The sequence below is a fragment of the Crotalus tigris genome, unplaced genomic scaffold (genome assembly GCF_016545835.1).
Source record: "Crotalus tigris isolate CLP2741 ecotype Arizona unplaced genomic scaffold, ASM1654583v1 scf7180000018057.1800818, whole genome shotgun sequence".
Taxonomy (NCBI): domain Eukaryota; kingdom Metazoa; phylum Chordata; class Lepidosauria; order Squamata; family Viperidae; genus Crotalus; species Crotalus tigris.
Window position 1 is genome coordinate 777,972 of NW_024096800.1, and position 26,933 is coordinate 804,904.

The 26,933-nt window shown below is 34.8% G+C and overlaps 1 protein-coding gene across 9 annotated transcripts in view; it reads right to left on the reverse strand.

Moving 5' to 3' along the window:
* Window positions 1-26,933, reverse strand: part of ATP6V0A1 (ATPase H+ transporting V0 subunit a1) — a 61,059-nt gene that overhangs the window by 24,661 nt on the left and 9,465 nt on the right. For 3 of the 9 annotated variants that reach the window (XR_005557164.1, XM_039347231.1, XM_039347230.1), the window contains exons 4-17: window positions 26,668-26,765; window positions 24,573-24,701; window positions 18,589-18,692; window positions 16,072-16,198; window positions 13,393-13,475; window positions 13,114-13,207; window positions 11,044-11,256; window positions 10,226-10,376; window positions 8,196-8,335; window positions 7,310-7,467; window positions 6,999-7,089; window positions 5,921-6,039; window positions 5,279-5,492; window positions 3,998-4,105 (exon numbers count right to left, since the gene is read on the reverse strand). Coding sequence is in view for 8 of the 9 variants with exons in the window: in XM_039347231.1 (XP_039203165.1) it covers window positions 3,998-4,105; window positions 5,279-5,492; window positions 5,921-6,039; window positions 6,999-7,089; window positions 7,310-7,467; window positions 8,196-8,335; window positions 10,226-10,376; window positions 11,044-11,256; window positions 13,114-13,207; window positions 13,393-13,475; window positions 16,072-16,198; window positions 18,589-18,692; window positions 24,573-24,701; window positions 26,668-26,765 (1,829 nt within the window). In the remaining variant the exon portion in view is untranslated. Of the gene's footprint in view, window positions 1-3,201; window positions 3,277-3,997; window positions 4,106-5,278; window positions 5,493-5,920; window positions 6,040-6,998; window positions 7,090-7,309; window positions 7,468-8,195; window positions 8,336-10,225; window positions 10,377-11,043; window positions 11,257-13,113; window positions 13,208-13,392; window positions 13,476-16,071; window positions 16,199-18,588; window positions 18,693-24,572; window positions 24,702-26,667; window positions 26,766-26,933 lie in introns of all 9 variants that reach the window. The other 6 variants (XM_039347234.1, XM_039347233.1, XM_039347236.1 and 3 more) reach the window with 4 other exon arrangements.

The window sequence follows — 26,933 nt, forward strand, 5'->3', positions numbered from 1 at the left end:
ATTCCACCAAGTTTTCCTTTATCTATAATTCTGTCCACCTTTTCATCTGTCATTAATGAAACACTGAATAGTGCATAACCTAATATTAAATCTTGTGACATCTCATTGATATCTTAGGCAGCATGATAAAGAAGTATTGATAAGTGTTGATAAGTAGTTTTCAGAATGATTATGGAGTCATATAGACACATTATGTATCTTGTACTTAAATAATCTGGAAACCAGAATGTCGTCAAATATTTTATCACATCTTTACTTAAGGCAGATTATGTCTACAATATTCCCACAATCTATTAAGGAAGTTATTTGACCAAAACTATAATATGATTAGCTTGAAAAGACTTATTAATGATAAGCAATGGTTTTTATTAATTTCACTTCATTTTATCCAAAGTACTTTCAGGCTCATTTATTATTTGCTTTAGAATATTCTGAGGTATCAGCACCAATCTATTGTTCCTTGGATCCTCCTTTTTTTCTCTTTTTTTGAACAAAGGAATACTTTTCATCTTTCAGTGATTTGGTACTATCCCTATTCTTCAGCATTTCTCAGATCGAAAAAGTTAAGCCAATCTATCAGCAAATTCTTTCAGTATCCTAGAATCAGTGTATTAGGCTCAAGCAATCTCAATTCATTAAGTTTCAGTATACATTCCCTGGCAATATTTCTATCAAACTGAACTATCCTCTATCAGTGGCTAATGGAAACCATATTCTTCTCTCAGAAAAGACTGAGCTAAAATAAAAATTGAACAGCTGAATCTCCTCTTAGTTAGCTATTAGCCTTCTACCGTTTTCATTAAGCTTTTTACTTGCCATCTTTTATTCTAAAAATACCAAAAACACTTTTTTAGCATCCTTTACTAACTTCAACTAACCACTTAATTTTAACTTTCATGTTCAGATATCACATTGTTTTATGCCTAAACTAGATAATTGCACATATCTCATTTGATGCAATGTGCAATAGAAATAAACCTGAGGAACAGCAAGAAGTGCCACAACCAAGACACCAATCAGATATAAGACATTTGAGTCCACGGCAGAAATGTAATTTGAGTAAGCATCTCAGACTTGACCCTCCTTACTTCTCACAGAGACAAAGTGGGGTTGGGAAGTCCATTCAGAATTGTAAGATTTACTTACTGTAACTTATAATAAAATTAGCATTCATAAATTTGGATTTCTAGTTTGGTCTACCACAAAGGGATGGCATTTGCCTTTCCAACTTATAAAAAAGGTGAAAAACTAAGATGGCTTCTGGTGCAGCTTCTTTTTAAAAAATCTATACATCTCCCACTAAGTTTTGTAGACGTAGAAGAATTTGTAACATTTAGGAGAAAGAGAAAAAGACAAAATTATTAGCTAAAATAATTGTTTGCTAGCAAATAGAAGAATGATAGCAAGACAAACCAGTCTCTCATATAAAACATGGTTGTCACTAGCAGGTGCCTGAAGACAAAAGCAGGGAAGTTCACATTGTAGGAATATGCTTAGACTGGTTTTTTTGTAATATATTTTATTGTTGTGTTGTCTGGGTTACATTTGTAAAACAATCATTAACAACGGATTTCTATAGTCCATAATCCACATAACGGTTTTAGTTGATTTCCTCTTTTCCCAAAATATCCTCTTTTCCAAACATTGAGTTAATACAATTCTTACTGTTTTGATAGATAATATATACTTTTTCCCAATATTCCTAAAAATAATAATCACATCAATATAACATTTCTTTTCTATCCAATTGTTCTGGTTGCCTTATCACAGATCCTGTTACAGTCCTTATTTTAATTTGTTTCTCCCATCAAATTCTAGGTATTTTTACTGGTTAAGTAAAAATCAAATATTGAAAAAGCCTCCGTGTCATTCTCATAGGCTCTTGTGGATATCTGATTGGTTAGCAAGCAGGATACTACAACTTGATTTGACTCAAAAAAATAATTCTTATGTACTTAAGCTTGACTCTGTACACTTTAGATTGGAAATAATCCTTATTCCCAGGTAAATTAGAAGTTTCTTAGGATTTAATGTGTTATTTTGTAAATTTCCCTAGGAATATTATTGGTTAGCAAGTAGTACTGACCTTTGACTAGTAAAGCAGTTCCAATGTTTTTAACTTTGACTCTGTAACCTGAGCTTGAGAAATCAACCTTGATCTCAGATAAATGAGGTAATACTTAAGATTTTGGGTTTTATATATAGTTTATAATTCCAGTTTACAAAGCAAGACTGCAAATACGTTGTATTGTCAAATAACATCCCTGATTTTTAAAGAAGTAATCTTATTATTTATCCCAAGAACAAAATACTGCAACAAGAAATCATGATATTCATATGATTTTTTCGACAGCCTGGAGTTTAAAACAGAAGAAACTGCTTAAGAGTCAAGAAGCTATCAAATTACATACTATTCTCTCCACTTCAGTGAATGACAGTCTACAGTATAGTTCAATGCACTATCACAAGGATTCCTGAAGTATACGGAGAAATAGAGATGACTGCCAAGGCAAACTCAGAATAGATGGTACTACTGCAAAAACATTACCATATAACTGTAATTTTTAAAAAATAGTATGAAAAATTTAAAATATGTTGGAAAGAGGAATGCTGGGTTGGATTGTAACAGAAGGAGGAAAAAGCCATCAACTATGGAAAAACCGACAGCAAATACAAAACAGGATATTCTTTTCAGATTGTGATGACTTTTAATGAAGTACTATAATGTGTTTTTCAAATTATTTTCCCAGAAACTCTGAAGTTCTTCAGGACATTATCAGGGATCCCACAATAAGAAATGTATCAGTGGGCAAGCTTCCTTTATATGCATTTTTTCATTGTTGCCCTTTTTCTTTACAATCTGCATTCACAGAGAATGTATATAACTAGGGATAAGAGTACAAAGGAATAATTAATTCCAAAAAAACCCTGGCTGGGACTCTAAAATAGTGAGCACATGCTTTAAAATGTGCCAATAATCTTCTGCAATATAACTGCAGGACCCTCTGGATATAAACTTACGACTGTATCATTTCCTATATTAGTGCGTGTAGAATTTGAAATGAATGAGATTATTGGACTGTATCTTTCTGAGGAAAAGGCAACTGTGCTATTCCTCTTCCTCAGGGTGGATACTTTCCAAAGCTCCTGACACCTTCTGTTTTCGTCATGTGTATAGGTGGCATCTTTTAATCCACTCACTGTTGCAGCTGCTGCTGCCTCTATTGCCTGCGGACTCTGGCCTGGGCTGACATGGGGTTCCTCAGGCTGCCCTTCCTGATAGTGAATGGAAGAAAAGAAAGCAGGAAAGGAGAAAAAAAACAAGAGAAAAAAAGGGAGACAAATGGAGGGGTCATGGGAAAATGAGAGGGTCAGAAAAGGAAGAGGGATTGTCTTTAACTGAGCTGCACTTTGAAGGGCAGTTACATCTTAACAATGTACTTGCCACAAGAACAACAGATCTGGAAGCCAGAGTCAGATCTTTGGAGAATCATGGGGGCAGTCTGTCTTTTAGGCTGCCTGGCCCATTATTGCAGTAACATGCCAGTAAGACAAATTTCCCTTTACGGTTCTAGATTTAAAAAGAAAACAAACTCAAAACATATCCAAAGGTTTGTGAGGGCTTATGTTTCCTTAAAAAGCAGCATCCTTCTCTATACAGCTAACATCTTCTAAACCAAAAGCAGAGTCAAAAAATATTTGTGACAGAAGTGTCTACCATTTAAAAGGAAACATCAAGAATCCCTCAGGGCTGGGAATATCTAAGTCGCTCTTTGGATTCCTGTGTGGCAAATACATGCATACAGATCAAGATTTCAGGAGACAGATTCAGACAATAATAGGCAATTATGGGTATACCTGTTCCTTAGCATAGAACAGAAAATAACCGAGGATAACACTCATCTGCATGCAGTTCTCCACTGTAGAAAATTGGATCAAACCTCCATACTTGAATAAATAAAAAGATTCTTAGGAAAAACTTCTTATAGTCACTCACCAAGTGCTTTCTTTGCAAATACTGTTGGCGAAGAATCAAGGGTTTAGCAACCAGCATCCATGGGATACACAGAAATGCAACTACCACCAGGAAACACTGAAGACCTTTCTGTAGGAAAAATAGGACAATTAATGACTTCACCACTAAAAGTAAATAAGATCTTAATGACAGTAGCTGCATTGCACATTTAGGAGCAAAATGACAATTGTGGGATATAAGGCCCCTCACTTGAACTTGGCCTAGCCATCCATGGGAGACACTGAACCATTGCTAAAATGTCTGTGAACCTGCTGTTAATCAGAATTTAAATTCTAGCTTATTGAAAAGGAACTACAAAGTTTTATCGCTAAAAATTTCTCTCTGCCAAATGTCCTGATACAAATCGCACTGAAACAACTGGGAGTTGCTTTAATATATCTTGCCCAGTATTTTCCAAATATTGTTTTTTCTTCCTATCTAAAGTTTTTCCTGCAAGTGCACGGTCACATTTCAAATGAATCAAATCCTATTAAGTGTTATAGGAATTGACCAACCAGCTTGTTGCCAATACCTAACACTGTGGATTGGGAGAGAGTGACTGATCAAAAGCCACCCAGCTGTTTTTTTATAAATAAAGGAGGCCTAGAACTCATACTCTTCTAGCCTGGAGTCTTAACCACTAGAGCAAACTGGATCTTCTTTTTCCAAAAAACTGTACTAACTGGTAATGTGATATCAAATAAGGTTTGGCATTTTTCCTCTCTCCCCAAGGATAGCTCATTTAAACCCCAAAATGAATAAAAAGTGCCCTATAGCAGAGGTCCCCAAACTTTCTTGGTTGGCAACTTGGAATGAAAGGGAGGGGCAGGCATCTGTATGTGCGCAAACACACATGCAAACCGGGCCATGCACACACCGCAAACGTGGCCACAAGCATGCATGGGATGCAAACAGGGTTGCAAGAGCATGCACAATGCTCACAGTGACACTAGCGCCTGTGACCCTTGTGGCAATGCTAGCGCCTGTTACCTTCGTGGCAACACTAGCACCTGCACAACCCTCACAGGGACCCTCATGGTGACGCTAGCTCCCGTCTGACCCTTGCGGCAATGCTAGCACACGTGCAACTCTCATGGCAACCCTTACAGTAATGCTAGCACAAGTGGGGGGGTGAATGTACGCACACATGTGCACTCACTCGCCAGCCACTCATGCAGTCCAGTGGCCAATAGGCCACGGACCGATAGTGGGCCATTGCCCACAGGTTGGGGACTTCTGCCCTATAAAGACTAGACTACCTACCTGCCCACTATAAAGCATTTTGGCATCTTTTTCATAGGAGAAGAGGAACATGTTGATGAGGTGAATAAGAAGACTTGGTGCATACATGGAGTTCTTAGCATTGTATGCTGCCCACTTATAGAAGATAAGGATGATCAAATATCCAAACAATGAAGACATGAAGATAATTTCAGGGATAAAGCCAAGGAAGATATTCAGAGGTTTCTTAAAATAACTATAGAGGTATGAAAAAAATATTTTAGGAAAAATATTAGGAAATATTTAGGGAAAAATTAGAAAAATTAGACAGTTCTTTCAGCCAATAAATTATGAAATTAATAATTTAGTTAATATGCATACTGTGCTAAATGTAAATAATTTTGATTCAAGCAAGATTAAATAAATTTACTTATTGGATGATAAATTCCAACCCCTCTTCAATATTTAACTTCCAGCAATTTTATGAACATGTTCATTTAATTATCTTGGTAACAATATGTTATAAGAAAAATTCTTTGTTTTTTAAAAAATTCAATTGCATGACTTCTGGCTGTTCATAAAAACTATTTGGAACAGAGTAAAAATAACTTATAGTGAATATTCTGTCTTTATTTCCATATCCTCTAGTTTTTTTTATAATTTAATTAAATGGAACACACTCACATATGGTTCAGCAGACTAAGTGTGATACCAAACATCATGTGGATGATGCCCAGAATTACTGACATCTTCATTTTGAAGGAGTTAAGGAACACCAGCTTGTTGGTAGCAATATTCCAGATCTAGACAAAAAAAAAAAATTAAACTAACTAGGGCAGAAGGTAGACCATGGCATCTATAATTCTTTCCAACCCCTTTCCAGCAGTGGCCATAAGTTCTATTCATATAAGCACTGGGAAACACTCATTCCACTCTGGGTTATGTGACTTGAGGAAAGGGTTTAGAATGGAACAGTCACAACATGTTGAATCACTACCCAAGCACCTCTCCCACAAAGATACACTGGGTGAATTTTTAGGATTTTTTTTCTTCTGCAATCCCCCAGCTTAATTTTTAAACATGATCTTTCATTTGTTGGTTTTTCCCCCTGGGCTAAACTTGGCCCTGTTCTACTTAGTTATCAGAGAGTTATTGTGCTGATGGACGGATGAACAGTATTCGTTTCAAACTTCCTTTCAACATGTTATTTACCTATAAAGAATAAAGTGTAATTGTTAGAGCAAAGTAAAGGAACAACAAATTCTCACTTTGAATAACCAATTCAACACCACCAGTTTAAGAACCTCACGATTAGAGAAAGAATCTGAGACATTTCTATAAAAGGATTTGAATGTAAAGAGAATTCTGGTAGTCCAGGTGAATGTCCCATCCATTTCAGACATAGCTAGGATAGCCTGTATTTTTTGGATGAGTCTGCATTTCAGGAAAGGATAATACAAGTTGTATTCTACTGATGCATGTGAAAAACATTTTTAAAAATGTAATTTTTAAAGACCAGGATGAAATCTAAAATTCTATCATCTCTTTCTGTATAATGTAATGATAATCTCTTAACATTCAGTAAACAGCCTATCACATTAACACAACAACCAAACTAATTATCTTTTTATCCAGTGAATCAGACATTTTTGATACTTTGATATCTCTTAATTAATAAAGGGTAAAATGGGAATGTGGGGAAGGGGAAACAATGTGAAGTAAAAGGGAAGAGGAAAGGAAAATAGAAAATGGTGGTTCATACTGGATCAATGCCAAAGGGATATGCTCCACCAAAAACACCCTCAATGGCAGGATTAAGCTGAAGCATAGGATATTCCTGGAGAAGGTCTTCTCTGTAGAGATAGGAAGAAAAGTCAGAGCATGAATATCTGAGCAGAACAAAATAGATATAGCAAAATCAATGTACCTGACACAGTTATAAAAGAGTAACCATTAAATGATGTTATTTTACCACGTCCATGTCTTTTATCAACTAAACATTTTCCAAACCTCCTCAAGCCATTTCCCAAATATTTTACTATCCTTTGCCTTTGCAGGTGTCTCATCACTTACGTCCAGTTGGATTTCTGGAACATTGGTCGGACACTCCAAGATGAGCCAAACATATTGAGTGACTTTGAGAAACAGTCATTATAGATCAGGCCAGTATAAATGGAGAAAGAACCCATCAACAGTATAATGTAGCGGCCACTGAAAATAATGTTGAATATCTGTCCAAGTTAGGAAAGAAGATTAGGGGAAGGGAAAGAGAAGAGAAATTAAAAAATGAACTGGAAATATGTGACAATGATACTGTTACACTAAGAATACAAAAGTATGCTGCCAAGCATCTTCCTTTGACTCCCAAATAGACAGTCTTTTTCAGCTTTAGACCATTATTATAACCTCCTGATTTCTTTAAGGGACAGGGCTTTTTTTGCATTTTTCTAGGAAGACGTAGGGTTTCAAAGAATGAAAATGATTCCTCTGGCCTTGCACATAGTTAAGACATGTTTTGCCCCTTAAATCTTCATTCCAAATTGGAAAGTTTGGCTTGATGTTTAGAAAAAGGAGATTTTATGAAGTACATTTTGCTCCTTAACTGCCCCCTCTCTCATCTAAACATTTAGTGCCATACGTTCCATCAGGTTTTGATGCTCCATATGGCTTCTAACTTAAGCCTGCTCTATCCCTTCAAAGGCTTGAATGGTCTCAGTTCTGATTCAGAAGAACAGAATACATACTGAAGTATCTATCAATTGTTTTACAGAAAGACACATAGCAGAAAAATCTCTCACACAGTAGTTCCAAAAGAGGACAAAGCATTTTTCTCCAACTGAACATAAAATAAAAAGCTGAGAAATAAAAGCTGCTCAAATTGCAAACTATTAAAAAAAGTTCTGTGAGAGACTGCCTTCAAATTTACATCTTAACTTCTGAAGTCAGTAAGTCAAATTACCTCATTATCACTCTTTTGTGATAGAATGCGGCTCTCTCTGATCACCATCCAGACAGCAAAAAGTGTCAGAAGAATGCCGTGGCCAAAATCTCCAAACATCACAGCAAATAAGAATGGGAAGGTTATGATTGTGTATGGAGCTGAAAGAATGAGAGATTAAAAACTATTTAACAGAATGATATAGAACAGTTTTGAAACAATGATCTAAAGCAGGGGTGTCAAACTGCCACCGCGTGTGCCGGTTTCATCATGTGGAGGCCACACCCACCCTAGCTCTGGCAATGCAAAAAGTCGTATATAAATTACATACAAGCCAGTTTAGTCTATCTGTGGTTAAGAAAAGTGTTGATACTGGTGCCTTAAAAGATACAAGAAACTTTTACAAAGGCATATAAATGTTAACTGTATAGAATCGTCATAATTTTGGAACTGAATCTACATTTTCCCTTGCACAAATAAGTATAACTATCTTTTTCACATCGGCATTCTGGAATAAGTGAGGTATAAAATATTATGGATAAATATTGTCTGGGAGGGGTAAAAAATACTACTCAATGGATATAAAGTACTAGAAGTGATACAAAAACCAGAAAAGTGAAAAAATGAAATAGGTGATGGCGAACCTTTTAGAGACCGAGTGCCCAAACTGCAATCCAAAACCCACTTATGTATCGTTGGGTGCTGGGTGGGTGTGGCCCACTGAGTGGGCATGGCTTCAGTGGTAATGGCAGACTAGGTGGGACTAAAAAGTTCAATCAATCAATTCCAACTTTATTTCCCCGCGAGAAGTTGAAATTAATTGATTGATTGAACCTATTTGTGCACACGGCGACAGAGGCCTAAAGCGAAAAGGTTTTATAAAACCCAGCTGAAGGCCTAGGACTGGGGCGATGGCGCGTGTGCCCACAGAGAGGGCTCTGCGTGCCACCTGTGGCACGTGTGCCATAGGTTCACCACCACAGAGGTAGGATATAGAACATCAGTAATGCAACTTTTTTTGTCTCTAAACCACTACATACTGCTATGGTTTCCAGAAGCATGCTGATACTCCCTAGTGGTTGTAGTTAACATTACTTCTGAGTTCTGGAATTATGATTGAAGAAAAGTTTATTTTCTCCGTACATTTTTTCTCTTCTCCCTTTTTATACAACAGTGTTCTAAGCAAACAGTCCCAAATATTGTAATCCTTATTCAGAAGATTGCTGCTCATTTTATTATTTTGATTGCACTTTCCAACTTTATAGTACTTTTAATATCACTAGAACTGTAGAGCGAAGTTTTACAAATGATCATACCATGGATCAGAATAAAAATTTTAAATAGTGTATAAGAGGACATCTCTTATCTCATGACTGCCAAATTTGTTTAAGAACTTTGTTGACCGATTTCACTTGATACATTTTGAAAATGGAGAAAAATGTTGCTTACCAGACCATTCTATACATGTATTTACTGGGATTCAAAATGGTCTCTCAAGGAAGAGCTGGCAGACTAATTAATTTAATGCCTACTTTAATATGAATTTTCCCAAGCTACACTTCAACTCTATCAGCTAATTAAATGCTTTTATATATTTATCTACTTTTGGTGTAATTCACCACTTATAAACAGCTCTAAAATGTACTATAAGGCTTACTGAGAAAAAAGTATTATACTAAGGAAAAATACAGAATTATTAAAAGGCATGTACAAGAAAGTGGATTCGATTTTAAAAATAAATTTGCCAACTTAACATGAAAACAAAATGTCAACTTCCTCTTTTAAATAGGCTTCTTCTCTGGAACTCAAAACTTATTAAGTTAAACTTCCTTTGCAATTTTCCAGTAATAAAAAATAAAGCTGGGTCTCTGTTTTAAATCAGATCAATAGAATTGATACATAGAATTGACAGAATCGACAGAAATATTGACTTTTTATTTGTTTCAGATTCTTTCTATAAATTAAATTGATGCAATAGAATAAGTCAGAAAGGAGACAAATCAAAACAAATGCTCAGAAGCTAGACAGTTTCATAGGATACATGCAAGTACCTGGATTAATCTCACGATAGGTTCCAATACCATAAGCATCTACAATGTTCTGAAACCCATCAGTGAATTTATTGGTCTTATTGTATGTAGGTGGAGTCTGGTTGGTCTGCATCCTATTCAAGATAGAGGGGACAGTGGATCCACTATGCTCCTGTTATACACAAACAAACTGAAGATTAGAAAAGCTACTTTTTCAATTGAGTAGAAACCCAGACAGCTTTTACAATCTTTCACTCTTGCATATATTCAAGCATACTTGTTATTTAGCTATTTTAGAAAATGCTTTTTAATTTTGGTGAATACAAGTTACACAAGACCTTCTTCAAAAAAAATAAAAGCAAAACAAATGTTTGGATTTCCTCCTGAATACAACCAGAAAAACACTGGATTCTATCATTCTTTCAGCCAAATATATCAATTATGTATGAAGAAGTTCCTATAAATAAAGTCAGAACTGTTTCAAAAGTTTTGCTTTAAAAAACACCAAAGGGTTTCAAAAGAAGTGGGCTATCACTTATCTGAATTCAAGACTATCTGTATTTCTGAGAGAACAAAAATCAAGGCAAGCCCTCTCTTGAGAAACAGCTAAGAAATGTGAATTAAAAATCAAAATGTTGAGACACATTTCAGGTAAAAGCACCATGCTTCCTCCAATCCAGATGGAAAAGGAATTAAAGAAGTAAAGAATTCTATTACAGTCTGTTTGCACAAACAGATTTTGCTTGCAACACTCAGAAAAATCTGTGTTTTCTTAAAAATCAGAGCTAGCAATAACGTTGAACATCCTAGAAGAGGCAAGAGGTATGGCTACTACTCACCGTACCACGCCTGAGAGCAAACTGAATGGAATCCAGGTCAGCAACAGGACACCAGACTTCAGCGATGAGACATTTCTGGGTCACATCAATATTGCAGAGGTTCAGAGTATGGTAAATGGCTTTCATCTTGCGCACCTTTATGAACCAAACACGGACGTTCTTTGCAGCAGCCTGAAGAACCCTCTGACGATGATCTTCAGTTTGGTTCAGTACCTACCATGGGAAGGAGAGAGTTTCTTATAAAAAGGGAAATGGAGTCTATACTGTATATATCATCTGTGAGCTATGGAAATTCATATAGTTCCAGTCTAATTTGAGAATTTCAACAGTTTTACACATAGCTCAGCCTTCACACAAACTACAAATTTACTCCTTTGCCTTAGTAGCCAAGATTAATAGAATGATTAAATTTAAACATGTACTGATGTCCAACTCTTCTACATGGAGAGTAAACAATCCTTTAATTCCAGAAACAACCAGGTGAAAGCAAGACTACAAGACTACACACTGGTGAAAGCAAAAGGGTTATATGGGCTTACCAGTTCCACAGTTCCAATCCTGTTCTTGCATTTCCAAACGTTAATTTTATTTATTTATACCTCTTATTTCTTAACAGTCCATCTCCCTCAGAGAGAGAACAAAGCACATTCTTGGCTTATCCCCTAATCTCCCCTTAGACTATTCCAAAAGGAAAAAACAGTTTGCTTATATTACCACTAAGGAAAGGTTCAAACCTCTTTCATTCTGTTTGTATTTACTAGAATAAAGCAGGAGGGGGAAAAAACTATGTGGCAAATTGTGAAGAGTGGAATCGAGAGTATCTGACCCTAGGAGATTTCTCATGAAAAAGCCCAGATTGTCCCAAATCATTTAAAGTGTGTTAAATTTTATAATGTAACTTTACTTTGTTGGTTTATAATGTAATTTTAGTCTTTTTACAACATTAACAAATAGACTTCTATGCAAAGTCTAATAAAAGCCTATAGCAATATAGTAACTTTAAAAATTACACTAAGTATCTATTTTTTCAAATGGTTAATGGTTAATTTATAATAATATTATTTTCCATACTGCTTTTGCCAAAGACTAACATCCTGGACATAAGATACATTGCTCCACAAATTTTTAACTCTTGAAATTTTAATATAGTAACAGAATCTTGAAATATACCTAGAAGTTCAAGAACTAAGCAATATAATTAAAGGAGGAATAGCTAATATTCTGAATTACTAGAGCTTTCAAACATCCCTCAGAAATCAGCTATTGACAAAACAGTTTTAAAGCTTTTATCCTTGAGTATGAAAAGTATGTAAAAAAGTTCATAATGGCTCTATCTAGTGGTTAAGGCACCGGGCTAGAAAACAGGAGATCGTGAGTTCTAGTACCCTCTTAGCTATGAAACCCAGCTGGGCGATCTTGGCCCAGTCACTCTCATCCCAACCCGCTTCACTGGGTTGTTGTGGGGAAAATAGGAGGATGAGGAAGTATTAGGTATATTTGCTGCCATTTGCAAAAATCATAAAGGCGGGATATAAATAAACATATTTGTCAATTGTACTCTAATTCTACACTGTCATCTCTGAATTAAACTTCAATCTACTGTCTTCATCTATTTGGGCACAGTCTTTTAGTGCTCAGAGTGTTCTAAGATGTCAAGTTAATTAAAATGCTGGACATGAAAGTTATTATTTATGAGTTGACACAGAACATCAGAACATCAGGTATCAGTAATAAGTTCATTACTTAGTTAATCCCCAAAAATTGCTTTGGAAGTTCATCCAAAAGAATATAACCAGTGTAGAGCCAGCACCAAATCAAATAACAAGACCAATGGCTAGATTAGGGGTAGGCAATTTGTGATTTTTCAAATGTAATTGGATTCCATTCAATATTAGGTCAATAGATATAGGTTACCTGGCATTGAATTCATCTAATTAATATGATCTCTGCAATACAAATTACAGTATATATACAGGTTAATTTACTAAAAAGACCAATTCAGAAATAAAAACAGTATAAAAAACATTAAGAACTGTCTCTTTCTGCTTTATCCTATCATCATTATTATACCATCAGAAGGTCATCAATTCTTGTGTTTACTCCGGCAGCCATTTCCTTCCTTTCCTGTGGAGTTTCTGGACAGGGGTACAAAGAAGCCCGGAATCTGAAAGGCACACAGAGGTGATTCAATATAAATAATAGTAATAATAACCTGATCATGAGAATAATATGCTGGCCCCCCCTCAAACACTATACATTTAAGTGGATGAGAAGGTTAGAAAATAATGTAAAATGAATCACAAGAGTTTTAAATTAAAAGCAACAGTCTTCTTATTCCCGTTTGCTTACCCTTCACAGATCTTCTTGACTCTGTTTTTCAGCTGGTCACCTTGGAAAAAAATAATGAACACAGACTTGTGCACATAGTCACCCTAGAAGAGAAAAGACAGAGAAGGTCCATTTGGAATTAAAGCTATCCAGCTGAGAGTAGCAGATGTATTAGTTTTGGATCATGAAAATCCTGGTTCAAAGCTGAGACCACTTAGTCTATAGCCCGCATATTATTCTCATGATCATATTTACTGGGGACTTCTCAGTCCAATCTCTCCTATAATCATATCCCTGCTAAGTAGAACCATGTATATTTTCTAAAGCAGGGGTCCCAATCCCTGAGCCATGGACCAGTACCAGGCTGCGGCATGCTAGCAACTGGTCCGCATAAGCAGAGCCCCATCCGTGTGATGCAGGCAGCACACAAAACCACGCACTCTCCAGTCCATGGAAAAACCTTTCTCCACGGAACCGGTCCCTGGTGCCTAAAAGGTTGAGAACCTCTGTTCTAAAGTTTCCTGAAATCTTTGTCAAGATTTGAAACCACTTCAGGGTTGGTGAGGAGGAAGGATGAATAAAAGAAAGGCTTTCAGTTTTCCTTAACTACTTCATTATGTCTTTAAAAATGGCAAGAGAGATAGGCCATATTGTATAACAAAAGAATACAGCACAGAATTGCAAAACATACTGATGCAGCAATAGTTCCAGAATTCAAGCAAGGTCATCTAAGCTACTCAGAAAGTAAGAAAAGAGAGGAAAAAAAGAACTATTAATAATCAATTAGGTTTAGTAATAGATGAATATTATGGATTAGGAAACAAAGATATGTAGTTCAATGTCTGTATCCTACCTAGACAAAAAAAAATCCAATTAATCATTTTTTAAGAACCTTTTGAATTGAAATTACCCTTTTAGGCTCAAAATATAATGAATTAGGTCTTTACTGAATGTAAAACCTTTCGATATAATTGTCCTGAATAGCATTTTATGGATACATCTCTAGCTCTAAATTTATGAGGTTCCATGCTTTCAAGAATCCAAATTTAAATAAGTAGGTTTTCAAATATTAAACTTTTCTTCAAATCATTCTCATTTCCCTTATAAATCTTCAACCAAGATCACCAAGTAGCCATAGGATAATAGAAGAGGGGGAGGGAGCATAAGAAATCCATCCCTTTTATATTCTGAATAATGTATTACTAGGAGAAACTGTAACATAAGCAAAGAAGCCACAAAGATAAGCCAAGGCTGCTGATTAAGGAGATGATCTGAAGTAAACAAGCAGAAGGAAAAGCAATGAATGGCAAGGAACTGATATCAGTGGTATCCAAATCCTTGAACTTCCCCAAGAGGCTAGCAGCAATTTTTCAGACAGATGGCTAGATTTGGACAGCAACTACCCCTTCCTGCATTTGTTCAAATGAAAACATTTTTCATCAATAATTTTTTGCACAAACTTAATAAGAATAGTAGCACTTGTTACGACCAGGGTTTTGATTTTCTTTGTAAGCAGAAATATAAAAACATAAAAAACTGACAGTAGAAAAAAAAACCTAGTGGTCCATCAAGTTTGCCCTTTGAGGGTTTTTTCTTTTTAATTTATGTATTTATTATTTTTAATTATTATTTTTATTTATTTCAATTTTTGTCACACGATGGGCATAATTTATCACAAGCATGTTTAATTGATGACCGACTCACTACTTCCGCTGGAAATGGATTCCAAGCTTCCACTACTCTTTCTGTGAAGTAATACTTTCTAACATTATTTTTGAACTTCCCTCTTGTTTTGCCCCCATGTTCTTGATATTTGCTTAATATTGAAAATACCGCCTTCTAGAACCTTATTCACATCATTAATATATTTAAAGGTTTTAATCACGTCACCCCTTTTCCCTTCTGCCTCCAGGCTGTACATATTCAGTTCCTCCAATCTCTCCTGATACATTTTGTCCCTCAGACCTTGCATCATATTTGTGGCCCATCTTGATTGACAATAACTGGAAAAGGGGGCTGTGCCTCTTGAATCTGCTGGATTTCTCTGTGGCTTTTAAAAATGTCAGACAGATGGTTCAACCATACTGTTTTATCATGATTTCCATCCTCCTTATGAGTGTGATTCCAGACAGGCCAGCAAGATTGCCATTTCTCATGAGATTTCGATAACCGAACCCTAAGATTTCATAAGATTTTCCATAAGAGTATTGAACTTTGATTTAAATTCATCAATGTACACACATATAACTTTTTTAAAAAAAAAAAAATTTTAATTGGCGTCTGCAGCAGACCTACGCATTTTACAGCCCCCAGGCCACATCTGGTTGTTCCTTGGCTATACAAATGAGATCAATTGGAAATTAGAAATCAAATTAGGAAACAAAGATATGTAGTTCAATGTCTGTATCCTACCTAGACAAAGTAAGTAAGGACACCCCAGAGGGAGAAGAAAAAACCCGAATCACGTCCAGTTCTGCATAATTGCTCTCTGCTCCTTTAGTGACTCAAGTTGCATTCACCCACCTCCTCAAGCTGCTTCAAGTGAGTATATGCTATGCAGGCACAGAAAAGGCCGCCACTAGGATGGCAGCCTTTTCTGCGCCTATGCAGTATTCACCCCTCACATGAAGCAGCTTGAGGAAGTGTCAAATTAATTGCCCGCCACGGTCAGCCTGCTGCTTTAGAAATGGCCACTTATACCGTTACTGGGTCCTCTAGAGGATTTTCAATTTCAGCTTGTCGTAAGAAAACATTTCCACGACACACCCTCCAAAGCATTCGCTCAAAGGTCGGGATTCGCTCACGGTTGATCACTCCAGCCACAAATCTAAATACAGGAGAAATCAAACAAAAAGAAGAATATGCAAATAACTATCAATCCAGAAATAAATGGATGGTGCCATTGCAAAACCAATAGAATATAAGGGAAGGCCCTAATGTTTTTAACCGAACCCAGAAAATAGTGCAGACATTACGCAATTTAATAGAAAAATAAAACAAAAGTATTAACTGTATAACTGAATTATGAAATGAACAATTGGGATACTCAATTCTAGAGACTAAATGGATCGTATAAAATATGCTTGTGATGCAAAAATGAAATTAAATCATTTTCTGTTAACTTTTTATGTTAAATTGTACTTCTTAAACATGGAATTTGTCATTTCATAAACATCATTGCAAAAAGAATAATATTATATAAATAGAAATAAACTATCCTGATTTTAAGGACTGGTTCTGGGATATGTTTGCTACCTAATTTTGAAAAGCCTCTAAGTTCCAAAACATTGACTAATTTCTGAGCAAAGTGAAATTGATACTGTGGGTATATATAAATAATAAAAACAAACAAATGCCCTGAAATGAAGGGAATTGTAATTCAGAGTTTGGGGTACCCTTTCCCAACCAGATTATTCTTTAAAAGTATGAATTTCAATTTTCAGAATTCTTACCAATGCTACGCTGGCTGAGAATTCTGAGATCAGGTTAGAAATGGTTAATTTTGATTTTTCTGAATTAAAATCTGTATCTGTGAACTTCAGTCTATCTCAGGAATTTATGGATGACAGAGAAAATTTATGAAGTTGCAATCTATGATTTAAAAATAGGACATAAACAACTTGCAATTTTTGTATAATGCATACCTACCATATTTCAATTTGGATTCTTAATGGTCAACATAAACTAAGGTTTTGTTTGGAGCAATACCTGAATTATCAAGGAATGAATGCTACTGTACAATAAGATCAACACTTAAATACATGTATTCTTAAATTTTTGAAGTTGACCAAGAATACCTGTTATTAAAAAGCACTTGGAAGTTCAGTGACAATACCAGTTACAAAAAGTCTTGATAACCAATATAAGGAAATTCTTTGATAGATTTCTGAAAGGAGTACAATCAGAACATAAAATTTAAGGATGATTTAGATCTTGGAAAAACATGATAAACTGCAAATGTTACACATCAGCATTTGAAATTAATACTGATGTTGATCTGTAATGTAATTGGGCCTGCTTCAATGCTTAATAGCATATTAAAAATTAAGATATGCTAAAAATATCAAGACAGTTATAGAATAAAATTACCCCTTATTGACTTTTTGCTGAATAAAAAATACTTGTGATTTATGGGTTTGATGATTTGGAAAGACAGATTAGGAAAGAATATTATGATATAAACTTAGGGGGTAAAATATTAAATGCATTTATAACTGCTGTTAAAATCATAAACCACTTTTTAACATTTTTCCTTTTTTCCCTGCTTTGTTTCTTTTCCTTATGTTGTCTCCCATTTATTCATTATTTTTCTTTTTTTTTCTAAAATCTATATATTGTTTTTATCATTAAAAATAATAAAAAAATATTTTAAAAAGATCATTATTGAATAAAATTGATAGAAGTAAAAGTTTATCAAAATTAATGGTAACAGCTGTGAAAAAAATATGTCTCTACATCAAACAATGCAATATATTGCTTTAAAAGGGATTAAGGAATGCAGGTTGAAGCCCATGTTTGGGCATGGACCTCAATAAAGAATTTGAGCCAGTTACATTTTCCCAAGTCAGCCTATTTCTGAGGATGGTTATGGGAATAAAATGAGAGAGAAGAACAGTATATGCAATATACATTCCTTGGATTCTGAGAAAAGGGTGGGATATAAATCAACAAAGGTTAATGAAGCAAAACAAGCATACTGCTGTTCTACTCAAAATAAATTAAAAGTATTTATTTTCTTGGCAACTTTTCTGTGGCCTAATAAGATTTCTAATTTCCTAAATTTAGAATCAATTGAATCAATTATGATTAACATAAAATTATTTATTATGGCTGTTAGTGAGCTATATCTTATCATCTTCTCCAGATACTTTAAGCAACACCTTAAATAATGAAGTACAATCATTGATAGTCTAGAAATATTGTAGATTATCTATTAAATTATAAAGAAAATGTTTTCAATTTATTACATTCTAGTAGCAATAAATACCTATAGAAATCAAATCCTCACTATTTTAGATTAATAAATACTTATTATCCAGTAACTAAATTCACAAATTCAGCTGATATAGAAAAAGTTAATTGTGTAGGACATGACTGTCAACTTGTATTTTCCTATGCAAGAAACCAAGAATAATATTATAAGATACTGGGGCAACTCTGTTCTTTAACTTCAGTACTGTAATTTTTATAAAGTACCATTAATACTGAAAAACATACCCCAATCGCAGTGGGGCCCCTCTTCCCATTTCGCTTGGTTCCAACAGCGATGAAGACTCCTCCAACAATTCAGGATCCGCCATCTGCTGATGATGCAATTCAGCCTGAATTCACAAATCAATTAATATCTAATGAAACTAGTTAGTGGCATGCAGGGGATGAGGAACCAGGAGATGGATGAGAAAAAGAAAAGAAGAGAAGAAGAAACAATGCAAAAGAGGAAAAAGCTTAAAGAAAATATGAGTAAGAGAAAAAGCATCTTTATATAGCCGAGGGGGAGAACAAAACACTCATGATCACAAATATTTCAAGCTGAACAACAATAAGCCTAGATTGCAAGTTAAGCTCCAAAGGAATATGGTAGAAATAAAGCAATTTTCTATTTCTGTTGATCTGGAAAAAGGGATCTTTTTTTTAAATGAAAACTTACAACTTAATCATGAGCACCTACTCTGTACTATGGAAAACTGCAGGAGTGGTTACAACAAAGAATCTTATGGGTAATCTAGAATCTGAAAATGAGACCAAAAGAATCACAGTAATTGTTAAAATAATGAGAAGTTGCCTGTCAAAGATATGATACAACATATACAAGGCAATGTATATTCTATTTTTAAAGGTGAATTCTGCCTAAATTATAATTACCGTAATCAATCTACTGCTGAGAGTTGTTTTCCCCCCCCCCATAATTTTAGCAGCTATTTCCCCATATATCTTTCTTACTCAAGGGATTAACAACTAAAAACACGTATATAAGGAATATCACATTTTAATGACTCCTTATATGACAAGCAACCAAACACATCCAAACAAAAATCTGCAGCTTGAACCATACCCTGCATAATATACCGACCCTCTCTTCCCTTTGAGATTTCAGTACAGTTAAACTCACTTTTTTGCAAACATATATCATATTCATCCAAAGGGTAGGCAGAAAAAAAGTTTAATGTGTGTGTGTGTGTGTGTGTGTGTGTGTGTGTGTGCGTGGTGTGTGTGTGTGTGTGTAAATATCCAATCTCTCCCCCCTCCCCTTTTCAATTTAGGGCTGATAACTCCATTGACATCAATTCTGGAGATTTCCCCACTGACTCCATAAATGTGTACACTTATATATCTGTGGAAATATTCACAAGAGTTGTGCAATTCATGTGGCTATGCAACTAACACCTATTAAATCAAACAAATCTTTTCTTAGGCTCATGAGCACAACTATTTTGTTTCCAAAAGGTGCTAATATGTATGTTTGTTATGCTATCCACATAACTTCTCCTTTGAAATTGAAATGCAGGGTCAGGACATAAGCAGCTTATATTAATAGACTATATAACTAATCAAATTTAAGTGCTTGTAAAATAAAATAATCTATTTACAAGATTAACTATTGCTCCCAAAAAATTTTGCTCTCATGAGAAAAAATATAACAGAATTGATGTAGCCACACATGCTTTTTTTCCTTCCACCATATGGAATTGACGGAGTCAGCAAAAAGATGAGCAAGGCAGGAACCAGCAGTTTCCCCTCTAGCAAGATCTGTTAGAACATAAATCAGAAGCCTTTCCAAGGCTATCAAAACAACCCTAGAGTACATGCCTATAGAATGACTGATTTCTGTTAACTGCAATGGATACATTTTCATGGTGTATATAGTTTCATTCTTAGCTCCAATAAAAGTCTTGCCCACATGCACAGTAAACCAACTCCTGAATAAGGGATTAAGTGCCTAGAGAGCCAAGATTTATAGCCATGCCAATGTGAGACCTGATAGCAAGAAGTAAAGAGAGAAAGAAAACACGATGGTGATGAGAGTAAGGGGGCGATATAACTGGACAAGGCAGAAAAGAAAAAAAAACTCCTACTCAGACATAGCAAAATGGTTAAATTCATCAAGCAAACTGTCTCTTCCAAGCAGTAGCTAATCCTCAAAATTCTTTCTCACCGATTCATATGTTTAAAAATATATATTTACTTTTGAAAATGGAATTCTAAATTGTCATGGAACAAAATCCTTTACTTGCTACTATCCAGCAACAGTTACTAGATAGCTACTGTAATTCTGTCCAATACTGTTGACTGTGCGATTATATGCAATATACACAGCCCTCATTAAATAACCAGGTTATTTTTGCAAAAACAATGCATGTATACAGCGCATTTGTAAAGAACAATTTGCTTTTTTCTGGAATTCAAATAGTAAGCACATAAAAAGATTTTTAGCTCATCATTCACAACATTCCTTGCTTAGCGTGCCTTCTATTTTCTTATATAGTGTATTCCATCTCTCTACAAATAGGATAGAATTCCCAGATAATCTTTATTTCTGTAACTTGTTAATTGGGTGTCCTGGGAACTTAACTTGCTGAAGCATTGGTGATATAGCTCTGGAAGAATGACAATGTCATACCTCCAGGGACATTACATGGGATAACCAAAACATTTTTTTCACAAACCACAACAATAAAGAAAAGCAAAAGCAGATGAAGCTTTGGAAGGAAAGGTTCCCACTTTCCAATGCATGCAAGGCATTCCTATAAAATAGATGGCTTTTCATACTTATTTGAAGTTGAAGATACGTATACATCAGAACAAGCAGCAGGCCATTGAAAAAGAGCATGGATTTACCAACCTCAGCACAAAAGAATCTACTAAAGAAAATCTCTCACTGAAAAATCTGTAGAGTTTTAACATAATTGGGGGAATACGATATATGTTGATTCCCAGGCCAAATACATTCTTTTTGTTTTCTAATTCTTTTCTCTACAGTTATATTTTTCAAAATATTAAGATTCTTTAAACAAGAAGCTTTTTACTGCAATGAATTTTCATTAGTTTCAAGCACTAAAGGATAGTCACTTCTCAAAAAATGTCTTTTTTACGTTCCATGGGGCAAAGCATTTTAAAACCTCTGAACAAATGAACACAAAGATACGTACAAAATAATAATGCATCATTTGAATAAGTGTTAATCTTTGTGCTAATATTTGTAATAATACTATCATTTCTATCATTCAACGCAAATATGTTTTCTGTTAAGCTCCAATTTTCCTCCTAACATTTCAATATCTGTATCCATTATCCTGCTGTGGACCCACCAATACAACCAAATGAAAAGGCCAGCCTTGTCTCCTGCAAAACACCTACTCCAGCACACATACAAACAGCATAAACATGCTGAAATGAAGAATCTTGAATTTGCAAATAAAAATTATTATTGCATTTCAGGAAGTCTTTCCAAAAAAAAGTTAAGAAATAGCAGGAGGTTCAGGTCCAATTCTGATATTTTAAAATCAAATCTGAGATGCTACCTACCATTAATGGAATAGTTTATTTTTAAAGGCAGGGAAGGTAGCGTTCACAAGTACTCTTCCTGTAAGAATTATGTCAGTATCTCCTCTGCCAAAGCAAGAAACAAATGTTCAAAACAGTGGAAAGTAAACCCAATTTATGATCATTGTTCATAAGCAACTATATAGGAGAAGCAAGTCAAGATCCTTCTGGCAGAAACATATAAAACAGGAAGCATATTTTCAGAGTTTCCAGCACCTGCAGCAAGGATCACCAAGAGAAGAAATGACAGATGCAAATGAGAACTAAAGATGTGACATGATGGAAAAAAAGAAGAAAGAAATCAGAGGAAAGAAATGGGAACTGCATGCCATTAACCATTACTTTTCCAGTCTTGTTTCAGTCTATTCTGAACACTTATGGTTTATATATTCCAAGATATTATTCCAGTTCTCACTGTACTCTTCACAAGATAAAGATATGAAGAATGAGAAAATGACTAGCAGTTAATAGATTCAAAATCACTGTGTTCTTTTTGATACTCAACAAATGGCTACACTGGCAAAGCAAACATTTTCATTCAGTGAGGCCTAAATTCTGTATCTCTACCTCAACTAAATGAAAGTCTGCAAGCCCTGCGAGCCATTTCTTGCCATTAAACAACCAATATTTTTTTAAAAAACTCTCCCAGTAAATTCATAAAATCTTCAAAATGTTGAATGCAGCAATCAGTATGGTTTAAAAAGGAAGACGGAGCAACTAGATCATGCCACCTTAAAAATCACATCCTAAATTCTGAGTGGTTATGTAAAGCTTTTCAAAGGATGAACATGAAAGAATGCATAACTATAAAGTCTACATTTCAGTGTAAAGTTATAGCATAGGATATAGAATCCACAGTGATCAGTCTGTTTAAGATAGTTTCAGATATAGGCATTTTTTTCCATTAGTGATACTATTGTCCACCACATGCTATTTAGAGTATGAAGCTGAAAAGCTCAATTCTCACAATAGCAGGAAAAAATACATCAATGTGTCAGGACTGAACCACTTCAAAATGTAACTGGGTTTAAGTTAAGATAGTTCTTGCATAAAATATCACATATGTAAAAAATTGGCAATGTGGTTTAGAAGAAATTGTCTTAGTGTAAGAATGTCCAGCACAAGTTGTTCCACATCATTGATAGTTGATAAAATTCAAGCCAATATCCTCGACAAACTGCAAGGATCTAAGTTACGTAGTTAATTTTCAACTGCCCTTTGGGGAAAAAGCATTTTTCCAGTCATGTCCAAGAGAAAACAACTCAGACAATCTACTGAAAAGGAAATAGAATTAATTATATGCAAAACTAATATAAAAAGAATCACATGATTTAAAATATTTGCAGGTCATGTTGTCCAATATAATCTGGATCCAAATGTCATTTAAATTAACTCTTAAGCAACGCACAAGGATCAAATACATGCATCTTGACAAGACAAAGAAAAGTTGGACAAGCATATGTTGCACCAAGGTTGCATGCTTTTCAAAGCACCACCTTTTCAAGACAGGTTCCATTATTGTTGTAACTAAACTTTTGTTTTAAAAACAGTAGTTGAGCTTTCTTGTCATGGTGGCAGTCATAAAAATGAAATATTTACTTGCATGTGTATACAGAAGCCAATAACTCCAAAACCACAATCTGCAAGCTGATATTCAACATCTGAAGGCACCCAGAACCATTATTATATAGATTCACCACATGATTATTCATAAGCAAGTGAATGCAGGCATAGCTGCAAAGACTTTTTAAAAGAAAATATAAATCATTCTGTTTACACAACAAATTTCTTCTTGTAGCACTGCATTAGAAGATTTCGTATCTTTAGCATATTCAAGCAATTGCCAAAACTGCACACAAAAAACAGTTTTTACATAATGTTTGTCAACTGAAACATTAAAACTGAACAACCTAAATCTGAATGTATACCTGACCATCAGGTATAGCCCAGTAACAGGATTTCTGAAAAGGAAAGTTTTGACTTAAATTATTTTCTGCAATGAAAATATTTGTAGATACAGATTTCTTAAATTCCTCCATATTCTTTTTTCCTGAAGCCAAACAAGACTACAAAAATGTTAATCAATTCTTAATCTACACATTTGGAAGAAAAGTGTTTCAGATAAGTGAGTTTAGGACCTTAGGCCACTAAAATTATGGCTTACGGCAATGATAGGTAACGGGGTTGTTCTTCACAATTTTTGGACTACAATTTTTACATGCTTGAGACAGTAAGGTCTCAAGTCAAGGAGAATAAGGAATGTAGGATAAAAATATAGAAGGTAATTGTCTTTCCCTGGTTTAAACATACAATGATATTCAATCACTTCTGCTTTAATATTGTGCTCTAAAAATATAGCACTTTATGTCTTTGTACCTCTCTAAGCTCTCTTTTCTACCTAACTGTAAAACATGCTTGGAGATATTCCAAATCCTTGTGTGCCTGCAAAACATCCTAAAAACTAGGAGTACAAATAGATTTTTCTATGGCTAATTCCCAAATTTTCATGAATGATGAAAAACAATTTGCAAGACTCCTCAGAAGCAAATAGAGCTGCCCACCCAAATTGCAAGGTAAGTAGGCATTTGTAAGAAGGAAAACAGTGGGTTATGATGGGCTGGCCCAGATGATAAGAATTGAAAACATTCCGATATTCTGACCTCATCAAAAAACTGTTGAGTTTTTCTCAGTATGAATTTCAACTCTGTTAGCTCTAGGAAATTCCTTTTCAGGGCTTCCTGATTGGTGTTGATCTCCTTGAGCTCATTCTCTATTTTCTCAAAGTTTGCCTAGAAAGTGGTAGGGAAGGAAACAAGAAAAAGTAAAGCAATATACTTCAGACATGTTTATTTTTTTCATTGTGCATATTAATGTAAACTTCAATAAAGAGTCGTGGAATTTAAATTGCTTCTGCTTCATCACTTCCCATCCATCTATCTCTTCACCTATCTCCACCCTTCTGTCCATTCTACACTTTGCTAGCTACCCTATCTAATGACCTCACCTAGCAACCATATAGTCCTTGTGTAACAACCACAACCAGGACTGCAGAAACTACCATAGATAATCAGCAACATATCAAAGGATGATGTGCTTAATTACCACTTTGCTCAGCAATGGAAATTCTGATCCCAATTAGGGTTGTAATCCAACTATCTGTATTATCTGAATTGTATCTTTCTTCCAGTTATTTTTCCTAATCAACACAGAATTTTAGATATGTGAAATACTTCTTCCTGCCTAATATCGACAATAATGCTAATATCGACCCAACCACACAATTCAAAATTGAAGCACCAGTATTTCAAAAGAAGCTCAATGACTCCTGTTTAACTATCTTTTCTCAGGGTGTGTGGGAATCAGCAAGATATTTGAATAATCTGATCTTCCAAAAACAAAGAATAGCTTTTTTCAGAGCCAGATTTAACATTCTTCCCTCAGCACTCCTCCAGGGCAGGTATAAGAGAACACCAATAGCAGAACGGGTATGTGTATGTGGTAAAGGAGAAGTCGAAGATATCTCACATGTTCTTTTGTACTGTGAGTTATACCAAGTTTATAGGACAGCGTATATTCTCCCTTTATTAGAGAGATTGCCAGGGAGGGCAGACAATTTTTATGTAGGCTTTCTCCTCCAAGACTCAAACCCTTCTATCACGCATGCAGTGGCAAAATACTGTGTTGCGGCCATGTCCACAAGAAAAAAATTGGTTACAGATTTATAGTCGTCAAATTGTGCCAATTTTTTGGAGATATCTCTAATAATGTTTGGAACATTATATTTACTCACACATTAATCGGCTATCCACTCACGTAAATTAGGGAGTGACCCTAACATTTTGAGAACATGTATGTTCTTAACAGGGATGTTATTATTTATTATTAATGTTAGTACTATTTATTATTATTATTATTAATAATAATAATATTTAATATATTGTAAAAAGTAATGGCTATTGCTGGTCTACGACCATAATAAAGTTTAAAAAAAATCTTTTCTCAGCAAAAAAACTGCACCCCATGAAACTGAACTAGAATGCTCTCTCAATTCTAAGCTGCTCCTTGGCTTATTTGCTTCTTCTATTTGCCTTTGTTGAACACTCACTCACATTCTGATAGCAAGCAGTAGGAGGAATGTGAAATGGTATCAGGGAAAGAAAAAAGAGGTGCTGAATCACTATATTGTGTCAAAAAATTGAAGGAGGTAACAAGGCAGAAAATAAGAAACAGGGAATGGAAAAAGATATATCTATGTCACAAAAAAATAAGAAACAAGGGAGATTTGGGTCCTAGAATTAATCTATATCAATATGCCTATTTCCAGGTGCTGATTTTTACTGGAACTATGAAATCTGTTTATTTTTCTCATTCCTCTTGTTAGCATAGTATACTACTTGTTGTAAAAAGTTTCTGATACTATAGCAATCTATTTAGTTTTATTATCAAAGTCTTTCTATTTATGATGTTGTAACCTTTATTTAATGTATATCTGTGGCTTTATATATTTGATAATGAAAAGTAGAATATTTATAGCTAAATATAAAGTATCCTAATTCACTATAGCTATTCACTAAAAAAAACTCAAGAGATTTGCTAAGAAAAAATATTGTATTTTGCACTTTTTTCTAAGCTATTCACTTAGCTTATATTAATACCATGGGGAGGCATAGTAATAATAATGCATTTTTATAGCCCTTCCTGTAGAAAAAATAGTTTTGCATTGTTAACATACAACACTTCATATGGCGCATTTACCTCCAAGTCAATCATGTCTCGAGGAAATGGCACTTCTGGATTCTCTCCGGTGTCTGTGATGGGGATGTTGGCCTTCTTAATTTCTTTTTCCACAAATCCTGAAAAAGAATCACTGTCTTAATGGCATTATGATTAAATACATGCAGTATTATATGAGAAAACAAATCAATCAATGACTTCCAAATCCAAATCCATAAATTCAATTTATTCCTCTATTCCCCAAACATCTCATTCCATTAAAAAATAAAAGATATATAAAGGGGTAA